At 40.3% G+C, this 25,694-nt stretch overlaps 1 protein-coding gene and 1 long non-coding RNA gene across 15 annotated transcripts; one reads left to right on the top strand and one right to left on the bottom strand.

Annotated features, from left to right (window-relative positions):
• Positions 1–5,515: 5,515 nt before the first annotated feature.
• Fbxo48 (F-box protein 48) lies at positions 5,516–9,069 on the bottom strand. Of its 10 annotated transcripts, none has more exons than NM_001359162.1 (4): positions 8,862–8,918; positions 7,829–8,037; positions 6,612–7,151; positions 5,521–6,137 (listed from the first exon to the last, which is right to left on the bottom strand). In NM_001359162.1, exons 3-4 carry the CDS (start codon positions 6,915–6,917, stop codon positions 5,958–5,960), a joined length of 486 nt encoding a protein of 161 aa, NP_001346091.1. In that variant the 5' UTR covers positions 6,918–7,151; positions 7,829–8,037; positions 8,862–8,918; the 3' UTR covers positions 5,521–5,957. The 10 variants fall into 10 exon arrangements, with proteins under 10 accessions (XP_006514795.1, XP_006514794.1, XP_006514791.1 ...); NM_176982.2 differs by having other exon boundaries at positions 6,612–6,944; positions 7,040–7,151; positions 7,829–8,883; XM_006514732.4 differs by lacking the exon at positions 7,829–8,037 and having other exon boundaries at positions 5,516–6,137; positions 6,612–6,944; positions 8,862–9,069.
• Eldr (Egfr long non-coding downstream RNA) lies at positions 9,011–25,584 on the top strand. 5 transcript variants are annotated; one of them, NR_110421.1, is made up of 6 exons: positions 9,011–9,273; positions 9,363–9,411; positions 21,668–21,708; positions 22,809–22,920; positions 23,729–23,838; positions 24,367–25,584. It is a non-coding gene; the product is annotated as an Egfr long non-coding downstream RNA (long non-coding RNA). The 5 variants fall into 5 exon arrangements; NR_110422.1 differs by lacking the exon at positions 21,668–21,708 and having other exon boundaries at positions 24,452–25,584; NR_110425.1 differs by lacking the exons at positions 21,668–21,708; positions 22,809–22,920 and having other exon boundaries at positions 24,452–25,584.
• Positions 25,585–25,694: the final 110 nt, after the last annotated feature.

Here is a 25,694-nt window from a genome sequence, read left to right as displayed (position 1 = left end):
AATTATGGAAACAACACCCTTCTCAATAGTCACAAATAATATAAAATATCTCGGCGTGACTCTAACTAAGGAAGTGAAAGATCTGTATGATAAAAACTTCAAGTCACTAAAGAAAGAAATTAAAGAAGATCTCACAAGATGGAAAGATCTCCCATGCTCATGGATTGGCAGGATCAACATTGTAAAAATGGCTATCTTGCCAAAAGCAATCTACAGATTCAATGCAAGCCCCTTCCCTCTTTAATCTTTTTTTTTCACATCAGATTCCATTCCCCTACCGGTCCACTGTCAGAGTGTTTCACATTCCACACCTCCTCCCCGCTGCCCTGTCTCCCCACCTCCCACCCCACCAGACCTCTAAACTCCCTGGGGCCTCCAATCTCCTGAGGGTTAGGTGCATCCTCTCTGACAGAACACAGACCCAGCAGTCCTCCACTGTATATGTGTTGGGGGCCTCATATCAGCTGGTTCATGCCTCCTGGTTGGTGGTCCGGTGTCTGAGGGATCTCTGGGGTCCAGGTTAATTGAGACTGCTGGTCTTCCTACAGCGCTGTCCTCCTCCTCAGCTTCCTTCAGTTTTTCCCCAACTCAACCGCAGGAGTCAGCAGCTTCTGTCCACTGGATGGGTGCAAATATCTGCATCTGACTCTTTCAGCTGCCTGCCAGGTCCCTCAGAGGGCAGTCATGATAGGTCCCTTTTTGTTTTTATTATTTTCTTTATTTACATTTCAAATGTTATGCCCTTTCCTAATTTCCTCTCTGAAAATCCCCTCCCCCCTCCCCCTTGTTCACCAACCCACCCACTCCCACTTCTTGGCCCTGGCATTTCCCTATACTGGGGCATAGGACTTTCACAAGACTAAGTGCCTCTCCTCCCATCCCTTTTTGTGAGTGTTCCGTAGCCTCAGTAGTGTTGGGGCCTCCCCCTGAGTTTGATCCCACTTTGGGCCCGCTGCTGGACCTTCTTTTCCTCAGACTCTTCTCCATTTCCACCCCTGTAGTTTTTTCAGAGAGGAACAATTATGGGTCAGAGATGTGACTGTGGGATGGCAACCCCATCCCTCACTTGATGCCCTGTCTTTCTGCTGGAGGTGGGCTCTACAAGTTCCCTCTCCCAACTGTAGGACCTTTCATCTAAGGTCCCTCCCTTTGTTACTCAATTGATTTTTTGCTAAAAATGTTAGGATATCTTAAGTCTTAGAGAACAGGTAAAACAAAATTAAAAAGGAAATTAAAATATAGTTAGGGATCTGCTATATTTCTCAAATTAGACACATACACACACACACACACACATACACATATATATATATACATACATATATATATATATGCAAATGCCTTAAGATCAATAGTTTCTATGCACTTTTCCCACTGATAATTGTCTAAGACTGGATTGTCAGAAATAACAAGAGAAAAGTTTCTAAGTATATGTTTATATAGTATATTAAGCTGATTAACATTTTTTAAATGAAAAAAACTAATATTCTCTTTTAATTATCTTGCTGGCTTTACACAGTGTGTGCAGTCAGCACAGTATCTTATCTCTTGATGAGGGCACACCCTCTTCCGTTTGGCTCCACCCACTCATGCTCTCAGATACAAATGATTTGGTCTGATAAATAAGTGCTCCCTTTAAGCACTTACCATGTATCTTGTTATACAAAGAATTCTTTTAATAAACTAGAAAACAACTTAAGGTTTATTCATTTAACTTGAAAAGATAATACTAGAAATTGACTGAGGTGCCAATAACAGAAGAAAAGAAATACATGATATTTTTAAAACTGAGTTTATTTTCAAGTGCTTATTAAATTACAGTAAAACACTTAGAAAATTCCACTTACACCTTTGAAGAAGATTAGAACAATCAAGTACATTTTAACAATGAGTATGTCACACATTCCAGAAATTAGTATGCATTTGAATATAGTCTTATTTATTAACAAATAGTAAAATTTGCTACTATAATGGTACATATTTTATTATTCACAATAATGCATTTTCTTATACATTCTACATTTGGTTACTAATAATAAATAAAACAATAAATAACCAAGTCATTTTTTAAAATAAACCTTAAAAATAGCAGGTTTATGGGACAGAAAAAAATAAAACACAGTTCCTAAAAAATTAATCTTCTAAAGGGGCAGGTGGAGAAACCAACAACACAGTGTGACAGCCTCTGACAATGTTACAACAGCCATGTATAAAAACTTTAGAAGGATAACTTGATATAGAATAATAAAGTTGTAGATGGTTTGCAGGAAAAGATTTTTGCCAAGTCAAGAATTGGTGGGGGAGGAAGGAGAGAACTCTGCAAGTGTCCTGTCGCATGACCTGCACAAAGGGGCAAAGGTAAGGGAGCAAACATGGCTAGGCAACTGCAAATGATTTGGTGTGACTAAACTGAACAGGAAAGTTGTGAGAGGAAAGGCTCTTGGGGTAAGCCGGGGTGAGTCATTAAAAAGTCTTAATGGCTTTTCAGAGACATCTGGGCTCTATATGAACGTAGGGAATGGTCTAAATTAGAAGTGACATGCTAATTTGAGGATTTTTAGACAGACTGATCCATCTGCAAGGCATACCAGTTAGAAGGTTACCATAGCCGTATCAACTTCAAGTGAGGGTAAGAAGTAATAAAGCAGAGAAAAACCTGGAGAAAAGACGGGCTGCTCAGGTGGCTCCATAATTAAACAGGTAAGAACTGATTCTTGACGGGGTAGACTCGGACCAAGAAAAGAAGAACCAGTGTTAAGTATCCTGAACCCTGGCCACTTTCTGAGGAAGGGGCTGAAAGTAATAGTCTCTGGTTCTGGTATTGCTGACTCAGGAAGGATTCCCACAGACTGGGACAGGTGTTTCTGGAATGGACAAATCTGATGGCAAGTCATGGATACAGACAACAGAAACACCAGCAGTGGGCGTGGTGCTTTGGGGGAGATGTTCAGAATACAAGAAGACAAGTCTGAGTCTTTATGGACACTAACACGGAATGAGTGGTTTTAGGACAGTAGTTTTAGTCTCCCAAGAGAATTTAGAAGATTGGTTAGAGTGTAAAAAGAAATGTATGACACGCCCACCTACGCAGAATCACGAGAAGGGAATTTCTACCAAATCAACCACAAAGATGTATCAGAGACATTGAAGTCAGTTTCTTGTGTATTAGCAGCATCTCCATTTGGTGGGAAGAACGAGTTATAGGAGACTGAGAAAGAAATGAATGGTGAGCAGATCTGAGGCAGGAACTGCATTTAGGACACAAAATTGGCAGGACTGAAGAAGGACAAAGCAAGATTCTAAAACTAAAACACTAATGTGAACTACAAGCATCACATATCTGACAACCAGGAAATGGAGCCCTATAGGTAGTGCTCCTAGTGTAAACCTAAGTTATTAATGTAAACAGCGAGTGTCTTACACTTGAAAAACAGTAAGAACACCTACCTAGCTCTACCTATGGGTAGGGTAGGGTTCCAGTGCAATTTGTACTACAAACTACAAGTAGACAGACTAGAATCAGAGTCGTACACACAATCCTCTCTTCCACTTCCTCTGTTTTTCTGTTGGATGTGTATTCTGAGGACTCACTTCTCTTTGTGGCAGGAAACAATTTCATCATTTGTCTTCCAGTTTAAGAAACAGGTGGTTTCCGTCATGTTCCACTCTTAGATTCAATCTAGTGGCTGACAGGGGGATGCCATAAGTGAGAAAGGCACCCCCCCCCCATTAGTGCATTCTTTATCAGCAGGAAAAGGTGATTGACAGAACGTTCATTACAAGAAATAGCTAATAACACTTACATACGTATGCTACTGTTGTACAGTAGGACACTTCACTTTCTTTCACATTTTCAAGATTTTAAAGTGCTTTTCAATGATCTCTTCTCAAATTAAATCTGCAGGAGATCTTCCTTTCCAATGGTACTTTCGTGAAGAGGGCAGAAGCAGTAGACAATGCTGTTTGGCTTAGACACTGTGGCACGTGACTATCAGAAGTAACTGGGGAGAAGACAATGGGAAGTGACAGGCCAGCTGTCTTCAAGCATTTGAATAGCAAACCTAGAGAAGGACTAAATCAGTGTCATCCTAGCAGGTAGAAACAGGACTAGTTATGGATAGCATTCTATTGGGAGACTTTCTAATGCCTGCCTCAATGCTGGGAGAGAACTGCCTTATGATAGTAATGGAGAAACTACTATAGAATAGATGGTTTTGAGCACAGGCATAGCCCTAGAAATTGCACTGCCTGGTTTTCAAGGTCATTTCCAATTAACTTATTTTTAATTTCCATTAAAACACAAGTAGATAATTATCGTCCATGTGACACAACAGAAAGAATGTGTATTTGAAGGGGCATTATTCTGACAGCTGTCTAGTTATTAAATATTGGTTTCCTAGACTTAAAAAAAAAACTGTGATAGTTTGATAAGAAATGCTTTACATAGGCTCCTGTACTTGAATAAGTGTTGGTCCCTGGTTGGTAGGGATGTTTGTGGAGGTTTAGTGGATGTGGCCTTGCTTGTAGAAGTGTTACTGGCACCAGGCTTTTGAGAGCTCCAGAGCTCACCTGCGTCCAGTTTGCTCTCTCTACTCATGCTTTTGGTTGAGGACGTGAATCTTGACCTGTTGCTCTAACCTCCATGCCTAGTTATTTAATCCTGGCTTCCTAGCATTTAGCAACTGCTGCCGTGCTTTCCTTGCAGTAATGGACTTGTACTGCTCTGGAACTCTAAGACAAATGAACTCCTTTTTCCATAGCTGGTTTTGGTCATGGTGTTTAATCGCAGCAGTAAAAGGGAAGGAATACAGCTATGGAAACCCCATACAAATGACCAGAGTTGTAGATGCTTTCTGACTATGACTTAGAGATTCAGGTGAAATGACCTGGTAGATGGAATGTGCTACATAATACTCCTTTACAAAAGGGAAACAAAGTTGGGAAAAAAGTCCCTCCCTGCAAAGATACACTTTAACAAAGTCAGGCAGGGCTCTGAGAATAATTTTTCCTTGTTAGTAAGAAGCATATAAGAATACACTAGTCGGCCATCACTGGAAAGAGAGGCCCATTGGACTTGCAAACTTTATATGCCCCAGTACAGGGGAACGCCAGGGCCAAAAAGGGGGAGTGGGTGGGTAGGGGAGTGGGGGTGGGTGGGTATGGGGGACTTTTGGTATAGCATTGGAAATGTAAATGAGCTAAATACCTAATAAAAAATGGAAGAAAAAAAAAAGAATACACTAGATGGTGCTAGCAAGTGTTGGAAAGATAGTCTGACCAAGGTAAAGAAAGCCTTTGGTGGTTCTAACAGTCATTAAATGTCCTGAAACGTTCCACACATTCCCAGTCTTTGAGACTAATCTCAGGTATGTAGGAAAAAAAAATGAAAATCTTAATCTGAGAGCTTCTACCCCAAGATTAGATCAAGTTTAAATAAACTATAAGTTTAACACATTTTAAAATAGTGCCATTATTTGACAGTTCCATCTTTTCCACTGCAGTGGAAACTGTAAAGTTATTAACATGTAAATTTATTATCAATTTAAATATATTACAACTACTTACTTTGATATTCCCCCATGAGAGCATATTTATACTTATTTATAATGAATGTTTAAATAAGTTTCTTCAAAAATCCCCTAAATTCTTGAAGGTTTAAATAGAAAACAACAATAAATTCTATCACTTCAAGTAATTCAATATTCTAACATAAATACATGGAGCAATACATTTCAAAATCATTCTACCAGTCTATTATTTCTTATAAAAATAACATTTCATGATTTCCCCATAGTATAAGACCAGAAAAATTTTTTAACTTGAGTGCAAAATACAAACAAAGCTTCATTTTCAACTTTGTTTTCTTTTAAATGTTAAATACTTAAAAGGCTAAGAAAGACATTATCAGATTTCAAAGTATCTTGGAGTCCGAGTGATTTTGATCACGTGGCATAAAACTATTGCAATTTTTCAACTTCTCTTTCCAGTTCTGCATCTAGAATTTCCCCCCACGTATCTGCATCCATGGGGCACATAGCCTTTTCTGGCAAGTTAACAGGAGAACGGATGTTGCTGTATCTGCCACTTAGCCACTCATATTTCACTTTGCTCTTCTGGTAATTTCTTAGGAGTATTACCTGAAAGGGATAGACATCATCATTCAAAAAGACTGGCAGCATGGTTGGCTGGTGCGCATGTCTGCAAGCAGAGCAACTCATTCACAGGACTGAGATGAATTACACACTTGGAAGTACACATATTAATTGCATTGGTAAATTATGTGTGCATGTATGGATTAGTGTATATACAAAGAGCAGTGCTTTATATGTATTGGAGGTTTTCATAAGGTGGAAGATGAGGAAATTGGCTTCTTCACCTCCCTTCTGCATAACAAGGAAAGTTCCCGACTTTAAGATCTGGGATGTACAAAGCTGAGTAGAAAACAGTGTGGAGACTATGCCAGTAGAAAGAGGATAAATAATTCAACTTTAACTCCTTCCCTAAAGTCAGCATGCTCTGTATGCTACCCTAAGTAGAGATTATAGTATTCTCTTAACTGTGCCATAACACCCCTGTCAAAAACCATGAAAAGTTGTGAAAGTTAAACTTACCCTCCAGGTATAACCACTTTTTATATCATCGTCTATTTCTCTTTGGCACACAGCTCTTATGGTCAAGCAGTGGGGTTTCCATAAGGAGTCATTGTTTCTTATTGCACAATTCCAACCTGTGCATGTCCTGGAAGCTCTGCATAAACTCTGAATGTCTAGCTGGCTGAAAATTTTATAAGTGACTTCCAAGGGCAGTAGTTCAACAAAGTTACGTTGACTCTCTTCTTTTCCCCTTTCAGCATCCGCGGAATTCAATTCTGTACCAGGAATTTTGAAATTATTGTTCTTCTTGGAGGTTTTCTTCATTGTTTACCAATTGTCTTCATATGCAACCTACAGGGCAGAGTTAAATATACTCAGCCTCTTCAGACCAAAATGTGCATCCTCCTCGGAGTCAGATAGTTTATGAATGATTTAAAGAACTTTACATTTCTTGACTTCAGCCTCTTAATCTGCAAGGACGAATCCATGCCGTGTCTCGTGTGTGTTTCTTGAAGACTGCCAGGTGGCGTGCGTAAAAACAAGTGGCCAACATCTGACCTGTATATGGGAGACCATGAACACATTCCCTTCACTTTGAACACTAGTTCTTGGCAAGTATCATGGTTTCTACATGTTTTGTTTCTTGCTGTTCTAGAAGAACATTATCTTTAAAAAAAGGGGGGGGGAATGATTCTCCACATCAAACATTTGCTGAGTTTAGTAATAATGACTACTTTAGTGTTTATTAAAAGTCTCTATGTGAACTGATGCTTTACCATTGGTTTCCTCACCTTCGAGCTAACAGAGTCACAAACCTGCTGGTCCTTTAGTAATCTGTATAAGAACTACTTAACCGTTTGGATGTAGTGGACAAGTGCATACTCTTGACATCAGTTTACCCAAAATAGTCCAGGATGAAGTCCTGACCATAATTATGGAGTCTCATATATTCAATTACACTTCAAGAGTGGTGTCTTAGAAATCAATCTATCTTATGTGCCTAATTATGAGCTAAGGATCACTGTCCCCAAATCTATTACTGAGTGACAAGTACAATCTAAGTAGTTCATAATTCAGCTAGGAATAGTATATAGCTATAGATGTAAAGCCTTATTCCAGCTAATGTTCTCAAGGACCACAGTGGAAGCTTCTGGAAGCTTCAAGGCTGCACACATCATCCTGGGCCATGTTGCAATATAAGCACAATTTGTGTTTACCTACTTTATAATACTTACAGTTCCTTTTGTGGTGGAGAATCAGGATACAATAGGCATTTGATGTATAGCTAAATATCTCTTCATTCAGTGACTAACAATTCCCTTTTCAGATGCACTACTCGAGTCTTTGTAGTTAGTAACATCATGGTGACTACCTTTGGTTAGGCTGTTTATGATCCAAACTGGTTGTGGTTAGAACTGTAATGTCTGAACTGAACAGGGGCTTCCTTTAGAAATAGAAAATAGAAAGCAACTTGGTGTGCAAAAACAAGACAAAACCCACAAGATCAAGTATTTGCAACGAACCTTCTCCCCTCCTACCACTGGTACAAACTAAAGGCAAAGTGTCATCTTTGAAACTAAGTTTCTATTAGGAGGTTACACTACACTCAGATGTTTGCTGTTTCTCCCAGGCTCTCCCTAGGAATAAAATCTTTCCTTCTGTCAAAGGAATTCCACAAGAGGCAGGAAGTTTTTCAATTGAACATTCTGTGGTGCCTTGGTCATATTCCCAAAAATCTCACTAGGAATCTTCTAAATTATCTCTCTTGAATGCCTCGAAAGCTATTCCTTGTATGTCGCCTCTTTTTGAACCAACCTTGCGGAAATATTGCGTTAGCTTGCGGTCCTCCCACCTCCTTTTCAAAGATCTGCTTCTATGTATGTGTATTGCCGGTTTGCTTGCAAACAAGTCTCAGCACACAGTGCGTGCGCTGCCCGCAGGAGCCAAAAGGGGGGTGGGATCCCCGAAATGGAGTAACAGTCAGTGGCAAGACCCCTCTGTGGACACTGGGAACTAAACCTGGGTCTTTGAGAAGAGCGGTCACTCTGGGCCACCTCCAGCCCCTCCATCCACCGTCCTGTCAAATGTCACTAGGAGTGAGCAAACCGAGAAAGAGCATCGTCGGGCAAGACTAGTTCTCAGGGAGCCCACACCAGTCCTGGCGAGCGCAACCACATCCCTGTGCTGTGAGGACAGGCAGGAGAAGCGACCGACCACAGCTGAGCACGCTGGTCCCTGTGCAGGGAAGGGCAGAGCTGCCTCTCCTACCTAAAGGCGCGGTGCCGGCTCCTCCCGCGATTTCAGTCCTCCGGATTTGAATCTTTTCCGGAAGGCCTTCATGTCCCGCCCTCTCAAGCCTCGCTCCACCCATTTGCATGCGCGGTGCCTTCTGGGATTGGTAGTTTACCCTGCGTTTCATCACCGTAAGGGAAGGAAAGAAAGGAGGCCCAAGTCACTGCAAGGTCCAGCGTCCCCGCTGAGTGACAGCGGGCACATGGGCGGGACTTAAAAGAGCGGGACTTACAAAGGGCGGGACTTACAAAGGGCGGGACTTGCAAAGGGCGGGACTCCCAAAGTGCTTTGGTAGCTAGCGAGGGCTTTGAGACGGCCGAGAGTTTGAGCGCCAAGGCTCTCTCTCCCCAGGGGACTCTGCAACCTGACTAGGTGCTCCTTCCCTGAGGTGTGTGCTCGACAAAGGTTGCTGAAAAAGTTCACGTTGAAATTTTTTTTGATGATAATATCGTGTTACTCATTTCCTTTGTTTCTTAGCATAGTAACATTCCAGGGAGCTGCCCGGGGAAGCTTAACGCTCGATGCGGTATGTATTCTATCTAGTAGCATCTTGCAAAAATATAGTGAAATATCAAGGACTACCGAGACTGCTATATACGATGGAATTGCAAACCTTTCAGCTTATGTGGTTATTAAGTTAGCTGAACATTGTAGTTTTGTTCCCAGAGAAGATATTTGCTAGCATTCAACATTTACCCCTTGCCAGTCTTTCGTGCAGTTCTGTATTTCTCTAAGACTGCTTTTGCATATTACACCCTTACGGCCTTTAGTTTGAACATTCTATATGTCTCTGATTATAAAGATGTTGAAGCTAAGAGATACTTGTTTACTTAGGCCTAATGGCAGAAAGCATCCTGGGGAACTTTCCAGGATGTACATATATATACATAGAAACGCTCAATATCCCCTGTTATGGATTCAAGAAACTGTGACTCCCCTGGGAAGACACATTTAAGAGCGGACTACCTCGTGTATTGAGCTTCTTCACATTCCCAGTTAATGTCTGAAATAAGAAGTCAGAGACTTACCAGAAGGAACAGACCTTGGGGTGAGAGCTGAGGGAAGGGAGCTGCTTTCATAAAAAACACCAATCCGATCAAAGCCATACATCCCACTAGCTGGCATAAGAAAGCCTATAGCTTTCTATAGAAGATATGAGTCAGAAATACAAGGAAAGAGGAAATGGTGTGTGTGTATGTGGTGGTGGTGGTGGGGGGGTGGGGGGAAGGGGGCACCATTTGGTGTGTGCTGGTTGGTTTTTGTCAACTTGACACCTTGGAAGAAGGAACCTCAAATGAGGAATTGTCTCACTCGGACTGGACTGTAGGCAAGTTTATGGTGGCATTTTCTTGATGATAGATCTATGGCGAGCCCAGCCCACTGTGGGCAGTATTGCCGCAGACTATCGCCTTTTTGGGTCTCCTATCTGTGTGGAACGGGTCTCTGGTTGCAGGTGGACAAGGAGTCGGCGAATGACAAACAGAAGCGACAGATGAGATTGTGTAGAATCTGAATGTAATTTGTCAAATCGAGCATCAAACTTTTTATACAGAAGAAAATAGGGAAGTTGGGTGACATACCGGCAAGGTACAAAGAGGTTACTGGATTCTTACACAAAACAGAGGAATGCAAACATGGAAGGACCGGCAGGAACCAGTTGGGATAAAATTCAATGCTAACAACTGGGATCAAAAACATCTCCACCTAAGGCCCACTTAATCTTAGAAGCCAGGGTCAAGGGCTTTGTGCCCTTGCCACAGTTCCTATTCTAGTCTATTGTATAGTCCACCTTCCCCCTAGGCCATTGTAAATACTTGTGTATGGGTGTAACTCAGCTATCCATATTTCTAAGTATCTACTCTGGTTACTTCTTAGATCACAAACTTCCATCTTCCTAGATAATGGTAAATTCCTGTATAGGGCAGTGACTTAGCTATCCATGCCCAAGGTCGGATCAAGGACTGCCTAGAATCTAACTTAGCTATATGTCAAAATATCAATCCGTAGGAGCACTTGTAATAAATCAATATTAAGGGAAAGCACACAGATGTGTTTACCAACTAAAGCAAGGGCATTGGAGCATTCTTTATACAGGATGCCACGATTCCAGGAGACTAAGTTTCCGTGAACTTTTCGCCTCGGAACAGCACCCAGGTTTTCAGGGCCTGTCGAGCTTGTCACTACTGGAGTGGATGTAGCACAGTATCATTCATATGGTGGTCCTGGGTTGTGTAAGAATGCAAACTGAGCAAGCCAAGACAAGCAAGCAGTGGTTCTCCAGGGTTCTGCTTAAAGTTCTTGCTCTTCCATTGCTGACTGGAATTAGTTTTCATTTCTGAGTTCATGCTCCTGTAGACTATTTCTGAACCTGCCATTTCTGAATCTTTACCTCAGCTAAACTTTATGTTGTACATGCCACCCTTGACCAGCAGAGGACACCATTGACTTACTGGCGGGGTTTTTTTGTTTTGTTTTGTTTTCCCAAGTTCCAAGTTAAGTTTAGTAACAGTGTTAAATTTAGTAACTGTTTTCTGGACAGGACAGGACAGGACAGGACTGCAACACATAAACTTCCAGCAGCTGTGGTTCCCCCCCCCCACCCAGACCTATACTAACTAGGTCAAGCCAGTCAACATTTTAGAGTACCATGGTGAGGGTGGAATTGGGTTAATTCAAGAGCCTCTTGCTCCTAACTGGGGAGTTATATATAGTTGATAGCTTCTGAGGAGAGAGTCAGTTTTCTTTAACAGTGTGTCATTTGGTAGGTCAAGCAACAACCAGAGGATAGCCATACTCAGGAGTAAATGATAGCACCAACTGGGAGAGTGAGAGCAAGCAAGTGAGCGAGCATGAGAGAGAGGGGGGGGGAGGGAGGAGGGGAGTAAGGGAGCTAGGGTGTGAACCTGAGAGGAATTAGGAGGAAGCATAGTTAGTATCATCAAAACTGACATTCTTACTTTTTAAAAATTCAGTGAAACTTAATATGGGGATTATTGCATTCATAGGTTGGAAGACTAAACATTGAGTATTTGAAAATGTCATTTTTTTTTTATAAAAGTCTCAATACATTACAAAGTACTCTAACATGAAGGAAGACCTCTGCAACATGCTGACTCTTCGCTGAAAGCTACATATAAAGAACCATCAGCATTTGTTGGGTACCTTAGAAGGCACTGGATATTTGTATTGATGTAATTCTGACAAACACACTACTGTTTACACTGAGATAAAAATGTCAAAAACCAAGGAAGGGTCTTGCTTCTTTTATTCATTTCAATAAATTTTCCTTGAGATTTTTATTGTTTTCCTTCCTTCCTCTTGAAATCATAACCTCTTCCTCTCTTTCCTCTACCCCCCCTCTTATGCACACACACACACACACACACACACACACACCTAAATATATCAACACAGGTGCTCATTCTGTTTCGTGTTACTTGCATGCATACTAGCTCAGGGCTTGGTATCCAGTACTTGATATTGGATAACAGATTAGGGGCTCATCAGTAGAGAAGACTAATTCTTGTGCTGTCTTCATTCCTTAGTTGTCTGCAGTTCTTTGCCTAGGGGTAGGGTTCTGTGAAATATTTCACTACCATGTTAGATGTCTATTGGTGTTATCTTTGTTTGGGTCTTTTTTAGCTAGCTGTATTGTTGAGGTATCATGGGTGATACATCCCCGGCATTTCCAGGAGACATTGTCTCATAGCAGATTCCTGGCATGTGGCCCTTACAGCAGTTTTTCTTCTTCTTCCTGGATGTTTCCGGAGCCTTGGGTGCAGGGGTGTGTTTGATGGACCAGCTGGAGCCAGGCACTTGTTCTTGCATTTTGACCCATGGTAGTTTAATGTAATGATCTCCATCTGCTCTAAGAAGAAGTTTCTTTGGTGAAAGTTGGAGAATGTACTTTTCTGTGGGTATGAGGTTAAAACTTTAGAATTCAGTTTGGAATTGTGTTGGTTTAGTAAAATGATGACAGTAGGTTCTCCTCTAAGACTCACAAACTCTAGTTAGTTACTCAGATTTCCAATGCCAGGAATGATTTTCCTCCTTTTCAGCAAGCCTTTAATTCAATAAGAGAGCTATTGGTTACTACACACACACACACACACACACACACACACACACACACACACACAAATAGACAAGAACATTTGAGGTCAGCTTTGCACTTGACTTTATCAGTACCTCATAGCTTTTCACACAGTAAAGACGTAAATAAGAATAGTGGTAGATTGAGAAAGTTCTACTCTTTTGATAGAAAAGAATATTTAGTTACTTATGGGAAAATCCCATCTAAAACCTCAACTTTCTCTCTTGAGTTCTAATTAAGCATCCCTCTTAAGTGACCCTGGGCGAACATAAACTATTTGGACTTTGATCCTGCCCTTGACTGACACATGCGAGGAGCAGAGAAAACAGACTCCAGGAATTCAGTGAGTGTTTTCAGTAAGGCAGACAAAATAGTCAGTTCTCTTCAATACTCCTCATGTGGGGAAGGCCAATGTAGTGCTGTTGTAAGGAAAGATGGAGCTGAGCCTTCCACATGTTCCTTTTTAAACTCAGACATAAATAAGACACATTTAGACAAAATTATAAAGTGTCGTCTTCATCTTTCCCTAGACCTCCATCTTTGGACATAACCCAGAACTCAGACAAAGGCCCTTATCCTCTGCAGTGGTCGGGATCAGACAGTGGTTGGCCTCCAGGTCTAAATCATTTGAATGTGAGAGGGAAACAGTGATGGTTTGTAGATGCCCGGTCCATGAGACCCAGCTTTTTACAACCTGCACAGTTCTTTTACTCAGCCGGATATGGACAGATGTTCCCCTCATCTTCCCGAGACCTTGGGTCATGGAATACAGAAAGATGGCTTTGACACCACTTTTTGTTTTTGAATCACAGTAAAGAAATCCTCAATTGTTGAGTTTCTCCTCTTTCTGGATTCTAAGATCCAAAAAATGTAAATTTCAATGAACTAAGATATAAAGAACTTTATCTCCTTTAATCTCTTGAGACACATCATAATAAAATAGAATCGCCTTTAATCTCTCAATCTAAATAAATAACCAATAGTAAATAATTATTTGAAGTTGAAACCATCATGCAGGGGGTTGATGTCTGCAGAAAGGCAGATGGTACCATAAGTAAGTATAAAAGAAATAGTTTCCACAGTTACACCGGCAAAGCTTAATGGGAGAATGGCTAAGGGAGAGATTAGTGTGGTAGGGATCTAAGAGACAGTTTGACCCATGAGGTCTTTAAAAGGGAGGTAGAGTGTAGATAAAGCTCCCTAAAATGGATGGGGCTAAAAAAGTATTATGTGCCAGCCAGAGGAGGCAGCTTGCAATGGCTAGCCAAGTGGTGAACGGAGTCTGAAGATGATGATAAATGCTTATGAGAAAGTTTGTGTTCTACAAGGCTGATAACTAATGAGCTTGTCTCCAGAGGACTCACATTCCATAGATAATAATTTGTATGCAAAAGGGTTCTCTACAGTTTCAGAAAATTATAACGGTATGTACTAAGCATTTCTTTGACACCAGGGAATCAGATTACAACATTCTCCTGGGCAGCAAGCTGTGCTTGAGAACAGTAGGTTAAGGACTTTGGGAACGTGAGAACAAAATCCAACCCAAGACTCCTTTTAGCCCAAACTGTACCGATTCCAGGTCTTCAGACCCTCAGGGCCGTGGTTTGTGCCTCCAGTGCAGCAGCAGAGCCTGACTTGGTTGCCTCTGAAACCAGTTTTTGGAAACCTCTTGAAACCATTAAAAATGGCTCCTTCACATAAACCACAAAATAGACTTATTTAAAATGACAGAGATATCACAACTAATAACAGTATAAGTTTGGAAACTGTTACAGAAGTTCTCCATTTCCTGTGGTTTTTGTCTTTAACACTATAATTACCTGTGGTCAACTGTGATCTGAAAATGTGAAGTGGAATGTTCTGCAGTTAGATATTAGTTGTTTTAATTATTAGATAAATAGCAAATATATGTTTTAAATTACAAGGATTTCAAGTTGTTTTAAGTGCCATGATAAACTGTTGCCCAGAAAATGCATTATCTCTTTATTCAAGGCATCCACTTAGTATACTATCCACTTTTTAGTAACCATGTCATTTATAAGAAAGACTATCTTGATATTGCAGGATTTGTGTTCAAGACACTTTTGTTTTGCCTAATAATGACTCCAAAAGGGGTGAGTAGGGATGCCAAAGGGAGACTCACAGGGAAGCACAGACTAACTGTTGCTGTGTGGCAATGCTGTAGGACATGCCGCAGGCCTGCTATGTGTAAGGTCCAGCATTTTCTGCCGTTTCAGGCATCTACCAAAAAAAAAAAATGCTTTCTGGAGCATGCATAGATGTGGGTGCTACACAGGAATATAAACTCTAGAAAAAAATATGATCCCTTGCTTGCTATTTATTATGAACGTGTCCTACATTTTCCTACACATAGTCTCTGATTGTTTCTTTATATGAAAATTTTCTATTATTTTTATAGTGAGAATGAATATTCTATCATTTCTGTAGGGTGAACTTTTAAATATCTATCTTATTACTGGTAAAACAGAGGAATATTCTAATTCTGGGATAGGATCTCTGGCCCTGTGCTGGGAACTCCTGATTGATGGTACAGAGCAGAAGATGTAGTCAACAGCTGGGGCAGGCCTTTTCTTCTTTCACAGAAGCAAATGCTTCTGTGGTCTCTCCAGATGGCAGTCTGCTCTACACGGACGTGGGTTAACTGAGACTCCAGAGAGCACTTCCTGTGGCCAAAGTTAGGGTATCCGTGCCCCTGTGACTCCACTGCATGGCAAGACAGGAGGAGCAGGATGGAGTGGCCACAGAGTCGAATTCTAACCTGCAAAGTTAAACTCTCTTACCTTTAAAGGCTTAACAAAGCATTAACTTCAGATAGCAGCCTTGGGAATAGGTCCATGTTAATGAGAAGCCCTGGAGAAGTGAAATTTACTTTTTATCTCTTCTGAAAAAACTGCAACAAGGCCACATTCTAACAAAACAAGAAAGAAAATAAAAGATGAAGCTTTGGGATCAGGGAAACGGTGGATCAAAGCTAACAGAGCTCTGACGAGAGGCTCCTCGATGACACACCTCAGATTTCATTACACAGAATATTAAAAGAATATTAAAAGAATACATACTAATGACTCGAGAGTTAATGAAGCAAAACCAAAAACAAATCCATTTTTTTTAATGAGCAAAAAATGTCCTCACTGTCACTGATCATCATAGAAACACAAATCAAAACCATACGAAGATAGACCATTGTTATAAAAGTCAAAAGGCAACAGTTTCCTGGATATGGAGAAAAGAGAACTGCTATATTCAGCATTGGGAGTTGTCTTCGTTAGCATTTCATTACTGTGAAGAGACACCACAGCCATGGCAATTCTTATAAAGGAAAACAGTCGGTGCTGGAAGCATGGCAGAGTAAAGGCAGACATGGTGCTGGAGGAGGAGCTGAGAGTTCTACATCTTGACCCACAGGCAGCAAGGAAGAGACAGTGTGTCACACTGGGTGTAGCTTGAGGATATATGTGTATACATATATATCCTCAAAGCCCACCTCCACAGTGACACATTTCCTCTAACAAGGCTGCATCTACTCCAATAAGGCCACACCTCCTAATAGTGTCACTCTCTATAGGTCAAGCATTCAAAAACATGAGTCTGAGGGCCATACCTATTCAAACGACCCACAGGAATATGAATTGGTACATTAATTATGGAAAACAGTATAAAGGTTCTTCAAAATTAAATTTGGTACTACCTTATGCTTGGCTATTTCTGTTCTTGTTTATATTCAAATATGTTAAAGCCAATGATATATCTACATTCTCATGTTCATTTATAACATTGTTCACAATTGCCTAGATATAGGGGAAAGTAACACTCCATTAGTGGGTGACTTAGTAAAGAAAATATGGTACATACATACAATGGGATGCTATTTAACATCAAAAGGGGGATCTTTTGTGTTGTATGGCACTATTCATGGGGAGACATGGACAGACTTATACTTCTGATAGAAAGCTGAGAAAAATTAATTATAGGAGTGTGTTTGAGGAGTTGCTACCAGGAGCAGAAATGAGTCCAAGACAGTTGCATTAGCAACTGCCCTCCAAGCATGGTTGACCGCGCATGAGAGCTGGAAGTCTGGAGCTCCCTGAACGACTTCCCAGCAGCTCAACAAGCTGGAGAGCTTGTCTGTGGGTAGATCAGTTGCAATGAGCCTCTTCCAGGCAACTCGGGTGGTTTCTGTTTTTTCCAGAGAGCTAGGCTTCTTTGAGACTGTCTTTCAGAAGTTCCTACTGCTTCAATATGCTTGAGGAAGGAGGAGCCTAGTATATCTGGCCAATTTCAGTATATTCTGAAACTTCTGAGTTATTTCTTCCTGAGTCTTAATAAGCTTCCCTGCAGGATGCAATGTTTTAACTTGGAGGAGATTTCTATACAACAACTTAGAACATTAATGGAGATGCTATTGGACATTAAGCTAAGTAAAATAAGCTAGGCAGAGAAAAACAAAGACCATATGATCTTACATATGAAGTTAGAAATAAATTTAGGTACAAATGCTGACCGACATTGAAACAAGAGGGATCAAGGCCTGTTTTCTTATATTCTAAGCTGGAAAATAGTTATTGCAGATATAGAAAATAAGGATAATATTTGACCAACACATTTGAGTTTTATTTTGTCTTTTGCCATATTTTAAAAATATTATTATTGGATATTTTCTTTATTTATATTTCAAATGTTACCCCCTTTTCCACTCACTCCTACCTTCTCTCCCCTTTTGCTGTATTTTTAATTATTGGCAGACTACAAAAAGAAAAGTAATTTTTATCTGTACTCAGAACTGGACCCTGTAGTAGCCTCTTTGCATGAACCATTTTATTTAATGTTTACTCTGTCCCTCAGAGGCATCTATCAGTGGTGCTCCTCTATAATAGACCAGAGTCTAGCCCTCTAGTAATTTTCCTCATTGCAAATCATGCACACGATAATGAACAAAATGTATGCTTACAGCTGCTACTGGGCCTGACAGTAATAAGGTGTGATGCCTTGTGGACTCTGCTGGCTCGAGGCCAGTTGTGTCCATAATGAGAGGAATAGAAATTGGCCAAGTTATGAGGCAGAAAACCCCCTGTGTTCATGGCTGCATTCACAGGAGAGCTCCCGGCCCTATGTGCTTATGAGCTGTGCAACATTTATTCTAAAGGCCTTTTCCTTCTTCTCTGTGTTTGAGAATAGTTTTGAGAGGTACTGAGGAACTGTCTGGGGGAACAGGAAGGAGAGCTGAGAGCAGTGCAAGTTACAGCCTGTGTCACAAAGCCAGGGAATGTCTCCTAGAGTGTTTACACAATTCTGTCATTTCAGCTATCCGTGTGGCATTATCTTCATTTGTTTAGAAGAGAACTGAGGTTCATCAAGGTTGCATTAATTGACCATAGTCATGAAGACGATGGGCACTGAGCCTAGAAGCAAAATTCTATGTGTCCAAGGCCAGTGTTTCCTCATTGTATCACGCCAATGAAAATAATTTCTTTCTTAATGAGATGAAAGCAGAGCAGAATGTTAGAAGAACAGAGGTATGTGCAGGAAATGGGAATTGATTACTGTCAGGGTGTCCTCTTCGAGCTCCTTCTTCTTCATCCCCACAGCATGTGCACTGCTGCACTCCTGTGGGTGGCAGCCTCTGGCACCTTACCGTAGCATAGCAGGCTCGCAGCTGGAGAGCCCAGCAAACTGACATGTTGATTTTAGGATTCTCAGTTCCTAATAGCACAGCAAATGCTGCCTGGCAACTGCTCAGTGAGACACAAGCATCTGCTACCCTGGCCTTTCTTTCTCTTCCTTCTCTATAGTCTGGGCCACCTGGCTCTCTGTGGCTTCACCAAGACCCTTTGAATGCACAGAAACAGCTAATTCATTCCAGTCTTTGTTTTAGGTAGGGTTTCTATTCCTGCAATGAAATGCCATGACCAAAAAGCAAGTTAGGGAGAAAGGGTTTATTAGGTTCACGCTTCCACATTGTAGTCCATCACTGAAGGAAGCCAGCACAGGAGTTCTAACAGAGGAGAAGCCTGGAGCCAAGGGCTGATGCAGAGCCTTGGAGGTATGCTGCTTACTAGCTTGCTCAATATATATGTTGGCCTGCTTTCTCACAGCCAAATCTTATGGAGGTGTTTTCTCACTTGAGGCTCTGAAGACTGGTTTGTGTCAAGCTGACATAAAACTAGCCAGTATAGTCTTCTTCTAAAACTCCAGTTGTAATCCAAAGAGTTGGATTAGAACAACCTTAGTAGCCGATAACTTAACTCCAGCCTGTGCAGACATGTGGCTTTGTGCTCCCTTCTGATCCTACCTTTCCCCTCTATCCTCTATGTTCCACTGCTTGGCTTAGCTTTACAAGACAAGGTAGAATGAGAGACAGAGACAGAGACAGAGACAGAGACAGGAACACAGAGACAGAAAGATACAGAGACAGACGGATACATACAGAGAGAGATTGAGAGAGAGGAACAGAGAGAGACAGAGGATATATATCTATATCTATATATATATGTATATATATATATACACACACACACACATATATATATATATATATATATATACATACATATATATATATATATATATAGAGAGAGAGAGAGAGAGAGAGAGAGAGCATAGAGCAAAGAGAGACAAAGACAGAGACACACACACAGAGAAACAGAGGTATACACACAGAAAGAGTGCTCATGACATTTGATTTTCCAGTTTGGCTCATAGCTGTCTCTGGATTTGTCACTTCTCACCAGATATCAGTTGTCCTGGGAAGCTGTATTTTCACTCCCTGAACTGTAATTCTATTTAACTTGGGTTTCCTCTCCACTAAAAGGAAAGAAATGTTCATTTATTGCATGACATTGGGACCTTAGAATTTAAGGTTTTTCTACTAGTTTGTATTATGCTGAAACTTTGTAAACACACTACAAAATACCCAGAACTGATAAAAACCAAAACCAAAACCAAACTGTGTCTATAAAGCTAAGCTGATATGTGCCTAGTTCAGTGGTAGAACACTGTCCAGCATGTAAAATCCTCTGGATTCCATCTCCAGTGTAGAAGGAAGGAAGAGAAGGATACTATTCCTCTACATCAGCGCTTTTAAAATGGTAAATCTCATTTCTCTAGAGTCACTGAATATTTTTAGCTAAATCTAGGAGCAACCCAAAGTGTCTGGCATTTATTTTATCAAGCCTTGTAAAAATCATTCCAATAGTTCATTGGAGACACTGTGGTCAACAAAAGCTACTTTAGGTTCAACCTAGGTCTGAATTATTTTATACAAAAGGTAAGCAAAAAGGCTCTTTTCTACCCTGCATGTGAATTGCACCTTAGAACTGTAGCATACATATATCTAACTTGCTCTTTCAATCTCTTTCCTAATAATGTTTATTTTTGCTATGTTGTTTTGCACTTATTTATTTATTGATTGATTGATTTTAAGGTTTTGAGATAGTGAAGTTTCAACCTAGGGTCTCACACTCTGAGCAAATTCTCTAACACTGAGGTTTTTATGATCCTCAGTCTTTTTACTAAAAAATGCTTTTGAGACTGGGTCTAAGTTGCCCAGGACAGCCTTGAGTTCCCTCTGTAGCCAAAACAAGCCTTGAACTTGTGATCTGCTTGCCTCAGTCTTCTGAGTAACTGGGCTTATCTGCTTATTCCACCAGGTCCACCACAATTATTTTGTTTGCAGGAGGGATAATGGGTGAAAGCTGGGTTTCTGGGAAGTGCAGGCCTGAGAATACTGTGCTTGGACAAGCATCTCCCTACCGCGAAGAGCAGCGCAGATGAAGCAGATCCATCCTATGACAAGAATGGGAGTTGCCTTACTTTGTTTGCCAACACACAAACCACCCACTGTGCACTGCTTCAGTAATATGCACTTTGAGCAAGGTGTCAGTTCATATTCGAGAACTGGCCTCTCAGACATGTTGTCAGGAAAGTAACCCATTGCCTTCTCCAGGAATTGATGATGGCAGCATTGGCAATTGACCTTGGAATGGTGTTTAAAAGGAATAATGCTTGTGTTACACATATTTTTATTAGTTCTTAAAAACAGGATGCAAAGTCAAGGGTTAATTTCCATACACTTACACCACCCACTTTGTTTTTATTCATTCCCTGTCCCCTCTGTCCTCTTGGTGAATATTCTTGACACAGACCCAGATTTCTATTTTACATGTAAGTTGTTGTAAATAGGCATCTTTATTCCTTTCTCTTATAGACATGTTGTCTGTCTTGGCAATCAGATTCTTCAGAGGTTTGTAGTCTCAGGGGCCTCTGCTTCAAGCCCCTCCCCCTTTTATAGGGGGAACGTGAAAGTTTTTATACAGAAGATTTCCTTGGATGAAGGGAAAGTATATTTCTTCTCTATTGATACATTGAAATCATGCTTAATTATTGAATATCTACAGATTATTTTCCCTCCTCATTTTAGAATACCAGACTTAAAATTGTTTCAAAGTCTCCTTGTTACTGGAAAATACACATTGTCTTAGTCTTTTTTTCCCATTTCTTGAATAAAAATATCCTTCCGAAAATAATTAAGGGGATAAAGAACTTATTTTATCTCCCAGTTCTAGATTGCAGTCCATCATTGAGAAGAAGTTAAGGCACATTTACACTCAAGAACAGAGAGAATTAATGCATGGATGCTTATGTGTTTTGTTCCCTCTCCACTCTTATATAGTTCACAATCTTCTACCTAGGGAATGGTGCCACCCATAGTGGGTAAGTTTTCTCACCTCAATTAATATAATCAAGATTATAGCTCCACATACGTTCCCGCAGGTCATGTTCTCATTAAAAGTCTCTTGCCAGGTGATTCTATATTATATCCAGTTGACAACTAAACCTAATCATAGGACACATAGATAGGTTGGCATAAACAATGCTTTTACTTTGTGGGAAGAAAGAAACACTGAAATTCCCATCACTGCCAATATTTTTGGCCTGCCTCCAATCCAAACATAGACACGGCAAAGTAGATCAACACAATGGTGGAATATTTCTTGGTGCTAGCCACATAGAATAAACAATGTGTTCCTTTCTGGAGTCTGCTAGTTATGTTTTTACACCTGTTCTTCCTTTCTTTTCTTCCTTTCTTTTCTTTTCCTTTCTTTCTTTCTTTCTTTCTTTCTTTCTTTCTTTCTTTCTTTCTTTCTTTCTTTCTTTCTTTCTTCCTTCCTTCCTTCCTTCCTTCCTTCCTTCCTTCCTTTCTTCCTTTCTTCCTTTCTTCCTTTCTCTCTCATACTCACTCTCTCCCTCCCTCCCCCATCCTTCTTTCTTTTGTTTTTCCGTCTAAGCTAAAGGATGCCATAATGGTGGACTTAGAAAAAACTTTAGGGCAGACTACCAGGTCCTGTCTCATTTTACATATGGCAAAATAAGTCAGGTGAAAGTTCTCTCAAGAACACAGTCAGTGCCTCACAGATCTGAGACCTGATCTTACAGCTCCTATTCAAAAAGATGGTCTGTGCTCAAAGTTTTTTTTTTGGCACCAATGTTTTCTAACTGAATGTTTTTATTGAGACTATATGGTAAGAAATTTGAGTCTGGAGTTATGTGCATTCAAGAACAAGAAAAATGCATTTGATTATAAGATTTGTGTTGTGGTCACTGTGAAAATCATGAAATTACCCTCTCCCAGTAGGGCAGGCTATGATATAATCTTAGAACTAAACTAAATGCATCTGTGAGAAACAACATGACCCATTTCTGTTTTCTCCAATGTTTTTTTGAGTTGAGAAGAAAGATGTTCTTATGACCTATTAAATTTTACCCCCTCTTACATCATCAATCTTACACAAATAGGAGTCCTTATTTTCTAGGCCAAAGAGATGTCATGATTTTGAGGGGAGCTTTTTCTGCTATGGATATGAGACCGTGCTTGGAAGAAATGATTTATTGCAAATTTACTATGATGGACAATCTGTCTTTCAGGTAAAACAAGACCCACAGTTCCCATAATCTTTTAACTGATTATAGAGGAAAATTTTGACTTCAAAAAGAATTTACTATAGCTTAACAGAACACTCACAATGTTTCATAACAAAAAAAATAGAGTTGAGAATTCAACTCCAGAGTACAGCTACCTATAAATTAAACTTCAATTTAGACTAATAAAATTGAGTAAAATATAATATGCTACCTACAAATACATTCATTTCGATAAAACTATATTTACAAACAGACTAAAATAGACCCACCTGAAGGTGCATTAATGACCTTGAAAACCTGTATAATACTGGAAAGTCACACAGTAAGACGGGCAGTGTGGAAAGAGAGCTTTGCACCTGAAAACAACCTAAATAGACAAAAACAGCCCAGTCCCTTCATTTTAAATTTAGCCTCAGGCAAGGTCTTAGGACACAGTAAGAAGGGAGCCAGATTCTTTCTCAAAATATCACAAGTATGGTCTCTAGCCCAGTTGCTGACACTGTTCCCCTCAGAAATCTCCTAAGCTGGCTTTCCCTCAGTCCTGTTACTTTCATCACTGTTGTCTTCTAGGCTCCCACTAGAGTGGCTGGCCAACCATGCTCACAGCATTCAACTGATTTACACATGCAATTTCCAAAGTCTTCTACATTTCTTTAAAAAAAAAAAAAAAACTAGCATCACCAAGTTCTTCATAGGAACACCCTACTCTCTGGTAACAACTTTTGTATTAGTTACTTTCTGTTGCTATGTTAAAATACCACGACCAAGGCAGTTCATAGATGAAAAGGTTTATTTTGGCTTATGCTTCCAGGGTGGTAGGAATGTATCATGGTGGGAGAGTCATGGCAGCAGGCAGCTGGAACAGGACACTAAGTAAGAACACCTTCAACTACAAGCAGAAGTCAAGGAGAACTGAAAGTGGTGAGTCTATGATGTCTGAAGACCCACTCGGAATAATGTCCTTCCTCAGCAAGGCTATACCACCATCCCAAACAGTGTTCAAATGCCCAGCCAAACATCACAGTGGAGGTGGGATAAGAATATCCAGAAGTAGTTTTCTTTTCTTGGAAAAAGTGCAGCAGTATATACCTGTCTCAATTCTGGAGAAGTGTAGGGATTCCCAGGTGCTAGGCATTGTGGGAACCCTTTTCTGTCCCTGAGTGACAGAGGGACAATATCCATGTGGGTGCTTTATTCCCATGTTGGCAGCTAATGGAGCTGTGAGAGTTCCTCTTTCAAACTTTGTCCAGACTACCATACCAGCCAAGATTCTTCTGATCCTCTCACCGCCCACATGCTAACTCCTGCCAGGAAACAGCCAAGAAACCTATAAAGGCTGTCCAGGGATCATGAGGACTTCCTACCAGCTAAGCCACAGCCTTGTCCTCAGGTTACAGCCTCTGTGGGTGGCAGTAGGGGTGGCTTTTTGTTTTGTTTTGTTTTCTGCAGGGTCCCTGAAGTCAGCTCTGGAAAACTGAGAAGAGTGCTGCGTGCAGAATGCTTCGCTGGATGTTTTTTTCCTCTATTCTCACAGACAACTGGAACCTTGAGAGCCAAGGGAGATTGTGGAGAGGATGTGAGCAGATGGCCGCTGAGGATAGCTGACCGGGTGGGTGGGCTGGAACCTAGGCCAGGACCTGCCACCTGAGGATTGTGCCTGCGATGTCCATATGATTGTGAACAGCTAAACAGGGAGCTCTGCTCTGTTGAAAATCATAAAGTTGAAAATGAAAAGAGATAAAACCTTAAGCACAGAAGAATATTTTGTCTTTGGTGAAAAGAACAACTTAAGATTAATTTTATTTTTATGCTGTATATGCGTGTGGGTATGTGCATGCAAATTTGGGTGACTCCAAAGGTCAGAGCATCAAATCACTTGGAGCTGGGATTATAGGCAAATGAAAGCTGCCAAGCATAGGAATCTAACGAATGTCCTCTGTATGAGCAGAGAGTACTCCTTACTGCAGAGCCATGTTTCCAGCTTAAGGAGGGCTTTTAGAAAGAAGATTGATAGAGAATACATACTTAATAGTTTGATGTACTAAAAAGGTTAATTTTTATTCACTATAGACACTAGAAATAATATTTACAATTTATATAATGCATGTGATTATAGAACTAGAAGTAACAATATTAAATATAAATAAATTATTGTAAGTCAGATAAGAGAGATGGAAACCCCAGTAGGAAAAACCCATTAAAGTAACTAAAATGTGGACAAATGAAGGTGTATCGTTTATTTTTACAATTGTAATGTTATATAATTAGTAAGCACAGTTTTATATAAGAAAGGTGTTTATTTGCACTAGGAAAATGTAAAACACAAAGCAGAAGACCATATCGAACTAGCACTAATTTAAGATTTAGTAACAAGAGCTACCAGGGAGGTGAAGATATGATACCCTTATATTCTGGCAGCCTGACAGAAGCTTCTTAAGTTACAACATCCCCAAGCCATTTTCCAAAGCCAACTCTCATCATAGAACCCTTGAGCTAGCAAAATACACTGATTTTAATATTGTTTATGGTTTTGGAAGCATGGAAACAAACTGTCTTTGTTACAGAACATGATCTAATACCTATCATGATTTACTTTTAAGAACAAAGATATATTAATGTATAACACAATGTATGTATAATTACATATGTGTAATGTATATCACAAAGAACAACATCATTATGTTGTTGTTCTTTTTCCTCCTCCTCCTCTTTCTCCTCCTCTTCCTCTTGCCTTTCTTTTTAAAACTGTTTTGGTTTTTTTAATATTTATTTATTTT

The sequence above is a fragment of the Mus musculus genome, chromosome 11 (assembly GCF_000001635.26).
Source record: "Mus musculus strain C57BL/6J chromosome 11, GRCm38.p6 C57BL/6J".
NCBI classification, from domain to species: Eukaryota; Metazoa; Chordata; class Mammalia; order Rodentia; family Muridae; genus Mus; species Mus musculus.
This window is presented reverse-complemented; position numbering and strand designations above follow the sequence as displayed.